Source organism: Carex rostrata, chromosome 14 (assembly GCF_964058835.1).
Source record: "Carex rostrata chromosome 14, lpCarRost1.2, whole genome shotgun sequence".
Lineage (NCBI taxonomy): Eukaryota > Viridiplantae > Streptophyta > Magnoliopsida > Poales > Cyperaceae > Carex > Carex rostrata.
The window spans coordinates 6,126,895-6,133,115 of NC_135931.1; the positions used below are offsets into that span (position 1 = coordinate 6,126,895).

The window sequence follows — 6,221 nt, forward strand, 5'->3', positions numbered from 1 at the left end:
TTGAATTCCTCCTAAAATTATTTAGGAGATCGCATTTGTTGTATAGAAAAATGGTATTCCATATTAATTCTTAGGAATCAATGTAGAGTGAGATTTATAGAAGATTTCCTTTCAAATAAAACAATTTTGTCGAATTGAGTACGACTTCATGTGTAATAGCATGTACTATACAAGAAATAACTGGGAACTTAATTTTTGCATTTCTATTTCATAGCTCAAATCTTTATACTAACTGTAATAAAAGAACTACTGAATTTGCTCCGACAAAAATGAGAATAAATTAATATTATGAACTTATAATCATGGAATTGACCTTTTAATATCCATGGCGTTTAATTTTCTCATGAAGTACTAGTGACAGAATAAATGAATCGTTACAGACAAATATGAAATTTTAGTTTTTTTTTGTTTCTAAATATTTTTCAAAAAGTAGGTATTTTGAAAAAGAGCGGTTTCAACTTTGGAAGAGATTGAGAGTTAAAAGTGCACTGACAAGTGACAGCTGAGGAATTAATTACTGCTACAGTTGCATGCCATGGAAACAGCCACTACCGAGGGTCCGAGGCTAATGGAGCCGCAGAAGCTTTGCATGAACAAGCATAAAAAGGGTACTGTCCTCTAAAAGGGAGCAATATATATAAAGGGCATTGCCTTTGAACCAGAGGATATCTGCTGCTCTAGTCTAGTCTAACTTTCAACAATGCAAGGTTAGGTTTGTTCAATCTTATTTTTATATCTTTAAGCCGAATTCATTTCGGCCCAAGTACTGTTTCCCGATCAATAGAAATCCAGTATAGCTTATTTAGAATTGTTTCTCGCTCAAATAAAGTCCTGCCAAAAGCCAAACGACTATTGTTTTGTTAGGTTCGAAAGGGGCATATTAGAGATTAAGTTTTTCTAAAATAAAAGTTAGAGATCAAGCCACTAATAATTTAATGTTCACAAAATATGTTTTTATTCGGATTTCGAACTTATAATATTTGCACATAGAGAACATTGTCTTTACTCTTTAGTCTTTACCATGAGATTAAATGCTGATGTAGGATTTAGGGTTTAAATTGCACTGTCCGGTTTTTAAATACTAAAATTTTCACCAGTTAGCATTTAAACTTGCAAAAACATGTGCTTAACATCTTATTGCAAAAATTCATACAACTACACATTTTAGAAATTAATTGTGAAATGTAAAAAAGAACCTGCCAAAAGAAGCGAAAACGAAGGGTTTGGAGAAGGAATTTTGTCAAAATATATATATATAATAGAAGGACGGAAAGTATATTACCCCCCAAAAAAAAGGTGCAAGGAAATGGAGAGGTTGAAAATGAGAGGACGCACTGAGACTGAACTATATACATGAGAGACGAAATTAGAGGACAGCGAACCGGGCAAAGATAACATTATATCATAATTAATTACAAAAGCTTCTTTAATCATAACACCATCAATCAAAGTATTATAATTAGTTGCCAGACATTATTTAAACCCCACATCATTAAAGCTTAAACTTCTCCACGATACAGTCTCAACCTTCTCTTTATTCTTAAATTCAACTCAAAACTAAATCTTTTTGTAACTTAATACATATATAAATATAAATTCCAGCGGAATCTTCACAATACGGTATTTTGATTAGTAGATTACCATGTATGACAGTACGAGTGATATACCTGATTTTGTTTCAGTTAGAAAAATGGAAACACAATCAATTTTTAATTAACAGAGAACTTATAAATCAGAATGTCTTGTCTCTGTGTCATATATATGCTCTCAATCTCTCTCATACTTAACCAAAACAGCAAACTGGCCTCGGATTCCTGAAATTTAGTTTCAGAGGCAAGTCTGATAGTTGGAGATAAGATGAGCACTATCAATTAATTAAAAAGTTAAGGCACTGTTCTGTTCTGAGTAATTGTCATGCACGGGGACGTCAGTCTGCTCTGTATACAGCATCTGCGTGACTGTCCAGTCGGATTCTTCCCAGTTTATGCATTCAACAACCACAAGCAATCATCATGCATGCCTAATTTTAATCATGCAACAAGAGAAGAAAATAAAAAGGGATGGCTAAATCGCTGAGATAACTCTAAACAGAGAAAAAGAAATCAGTATAAAGTGGTAAATTTGGACCATATCTGGAGACACAAGATTAGCAAGGGAAGTATATGCTATTGAGTGAATTTGAGCGGCAGAAAAACGAAAAACGAAAAACGAAAAAAAAAAATCAATATAGCAGTTCAACATTTAAAGCATGAGAAACAAGTAGATTGAATATGATTGACTTGGCAAGTTGCCATAAGATGCTTCTCACGGGTATTGGCTCTTTGTTCTGAACTCGCTAAGCAAAATTTAAAGCAACTTAAATGGGGACTAGGAAACAGCCAAACAGGTACTTGAATACCAAATTATAGAACATAACCCACATTTAATAAGCGAGGACATGCATTTAATGTTGTTTTCTAGCTGTTCTTCTGGAGTCCTCTTTGCTACCGTTCGGCGGGTCTACAAACTTGTAACTTGTCAGACCCGAAATTTTTGCTGTATAAAATTCACATGACAGTATATCTATTAATTAATTTGAAATTCCATATACATTTTCTTATATTTTATAATACGTAGGCGGTAGGCGGACCACATTCCCATATTTAGTCAGTGTTTAAAAATAGATTGCATGACCCGCGTATACATGCATAGAAACATACACAGCATTTAATAACAGAGATATTTTTCAAAATTTTCATATAAAAATGATGATCATATTATATCTATTCACATACATTATTTGCATATCATCTATGCTCTGCATTGGCAAGATGCATGAAAACTTATTTTAAAACATTGCTTTTAACAGTGAAGTGCGTCTACTCTACTGAAGAACTAATGTGGAATGGGCTGTATCCCTCTTAATTTGTGGTTGCAACATTTAAGGAATGTAACATAACAGTTTGCACAGGAACTCGCAGCCTCGCAGGCTTTTCATTTTGGGTTCAGTAAGAGAAGAAATTTAATTTTATTATCCAGCATGTAAAACTTCAAATTGTTCCCAGGTCCCAACGACCGTTGAAATATATGTTGCTATGTAGAAAACAATATTATAATATTTTTCGAAGGGCGGAATTTTATAGCGTATATCAAAACTTCGCCATGAGCCGTACGGCATGATCCAAACGATCGAAAAGATAAATAATCATCTCATGGAGAACATTGATCGTCTAAAAAATTTTAATAAAATTTTGCAGTGAACCCACAATATATCATGTAGTAATTATGATTCCCATGCTTGTCTACTCTCTTCCTCTCTCAAAATACTACTGCTGTAATCTGCTATACTACTATAGTGAGTTCGTTTCACCGGCCGGTCAGGGGAAGAGGTTGTCGATGTAGACAATGACCTGAACGAATCACTGCTGCTCGACGAGTTCTCACAGCTAAAACATGTATTGATCACTGCATTCGGACTTGCCGGTGGTGACTCAGGACAAAACTTGCAGAGGAAATGCTTGCGCTTGCGATTGCTAGCCGTTATTCTCTCTTGTATAAGATCATAACATTCTTGTGCTTTCTCCTGCATTTAATTACCCAATTAGTTCAAAGTTTATTATTAATAGATTATGTAATTGAGCAAAGATATATACTGTACCAACCTTTGAAACCTTAATGAGAGATATGACACGCTCTGTTTCACTAAGCTCCAATGCATGAAGAAGTGCTGCAGTTGTCCAGACTGATGGAGCATACTTAACCCATCTGCAATCTAACAAAGGGAGAAAATATTTAGTTCCCAAAATCAATTTAAGCAAACAGAAAAAAATGAAAATAAAAGAACAAACACCCACCATCTAAAACCGAAAGAAGGATCCTTTCGCACTGGGCGGTAAGGTAATCACCCCTTTTCTCAGAATAGAGAAGAGAAACCAAGGGTTGCACAAAAGACAACGCGGTGACTGAATTCAATCGCCACTGAAGCGCTGATAAAACCAACAATTCCATTCTTCTAACCGTCTTTGCCTCGAACAAAAACCCGGCACCACCATCTGTACCGGTCTCCTCTTCCCAGGTAACTGGCAGCTGTAGGTCAAGGATGAGAGGTACTTGGGTCTCTTCTATCTTGGCCGCTAAAGAGAGACAAGCAACTGCCACAAGGCGGCCCATCCATGGTTTGTCAGGTTGCAACTGTAATACCCCACTTAAGAAACATCGGTCGAGGTAGTTGACAGAGAGAAGAGCGGTTTGTGTAGTGAAACCGTGGGTCAACACGGCACATGCCACCCATGCGACCATGTCTCTTCTCGCCCCAGAGAAGAGGTAACCGAGAGAACATGATGTTTGGTTTGCTGTTTGGGCTTTTGGGTTGGTCTCTGTTTCTTTGTGGGAGAGAGAAGACAGGAGGTGTAGATTGGTTTCTCTTTCTTCTTCAGCGATGGAGGCCGGTGTGGTTGTTTCTATCTCTTCATTTTCTTCTCGGTGGTGATCAAGGAAGTCTAGGTGCTCTTCTTGACAATAAAGGGAGTCTATCATGGTGGAAAATGCCATTTTAACCTAAAGCGCGCAAGGATTTACCGGCGGGTGATGTCGCACAGTGTCACTGCTGGCATGCGAGACGGGTGGTGTTGATCGAATTGCAGGGAAGATTCAAGGCTTTCAAGGTCAGTGAATTGGTTGCGAAGATATATAAAGGGGCTCTGTTTTAGTTGTCTCTCATGAACGTTATAATGTTATCTTATTCCTACGGGAATGTTGATAAATATTAAAATACTCAGTCCTATTAAATGCTGCACATAGTGATTTGAATGCTATCTATGAAGATTTTTTTAGAGGACGGGAAATTAATGAAGCACGGGACTTGCCAGTTTAAACTTCGCTAATTTGTATGCCATTTGCATATTCGTCTGCCTCTACAGTTGTACCATAAATTCATAGAGCTAAATCCTGAATCCAAATCCTCTGAGGTAACAGACTATTTCTGTTTATATCATTCAGGTCGGCCGAGTCGGCCAATTCGACCGGATGTAGAATGTACATGACCTCTTTAGTATTCATACAAATTTTGATCAGATGGTCCGGATCTAAACAAATATTATTGTAACCTTGGGTGATGTGAATTTGCTAAATCCTTGTCCTCTCAAATTGTCCACGTCGCTGGGGCCTTTTTGAACCCAAAGTCTTCAAGTAGCTGGGGCTGTTGATATGCTATTTGGCAAGTTTTACAAAATTGATAAAGATATTGACAACTTTATTTTGATTTGAGTGAGTCTGTTGTATTATGTATAACACCAATTGATGTGTAATACGGGTCAATATTTTCATTTTATTCTAATGGTCAATTCAAATCTTTTAACATGATTTTCATATGAATATGTACTTGAAAACCGAATTTTATATTTTTTAGAATTTTTTTTACTATTTTTTAAAGAGGTGGAAAATCCGAATTTTTTATTAATATCCAAATTTAATATTAAATTTCAAAAAATAACCGGATCAGTAACATTTTTCGAAATCTACCCTTTCCGGAAAATTTTTTTCTGGAAACGGTAGCTACTTCCGGAAAATTTTTTTCCGGAAATAGGATTTTTTTTTTTTCGGAAATAAGATTTTTTTTTTTTTTTTTTTTTTTTAGGAAATTTTTTTTTTCGAAATTTTTTTTTTTAAAGTTTTTATTTATAATTTATTTATTTTTTGTATTTAAGTATTACAAATATTTAATATAGTTTTTTAAAAAATAGATGGAATACTATATAATTTGATTTATTCGAAGGACTGCTACAAATAATCCGGATCAACATTTTTCATGCCGGATTTTTTACGGCCGTAAAAAAAAATAATATAATATAATTTATGCATATGTATATGTATATATAATATAATATATTTATATGTATATATAATATAATATATGTATATATATGTATATATAATATTTTTTATACCTCATCATACCTCATATTTTTTATCTTCATTTTCATATATATACATATATTATATTATATATACATATATATACATATATTATATTATATATACATATATATACATATATTATATTATATATACATATACATATGCATATATTATATTATATTTTTTTTTTCCGGCCGTAAAAAATCCGGCATGAAAAATGTTGATCCGGATTATTTGTAGCAGTCCTTCGAATAAATCAAATTATATAGTATTCCATCTATTTTTTAAAAAACTATATTAAATATTTGTAATACTTAAATACAAAA

General features: G+C 34.0%; 1 protein-coding gene across 1 annotated transcript; it reads right to left on the bottom strand.

Annotated features, from left to right (window-relative positions):
* Window positions 1–3,176: 3,176 nt before the first annotated feature.
* On the bottom strand, window positions 3,177–4,649 carry LOC144565424 (cyclin-D3-2-like). Its single transcript, XM_078315177.1, has 3 exons — window positions 3,834–4,649; window positions 3,642–3,751; window positions 3,177–3,562 (listed from the first exon to the last, which is right to left on the bottom strand). The coding sequence occupies exons 1-3, from the start codon at window positions 4,528–4,530 to the stop codon at window positions 3,263–3,265; spliced, it is 1,107 nt and encodes a 368-aa protein (XP_078171303.1). The 5' UTR covers window positions 4,531–4,649; the 3' UTR covers window positions 3,177–3,262.
* Window positions 4,650–6,221: the final 1,572 nt, after the last annotated feature.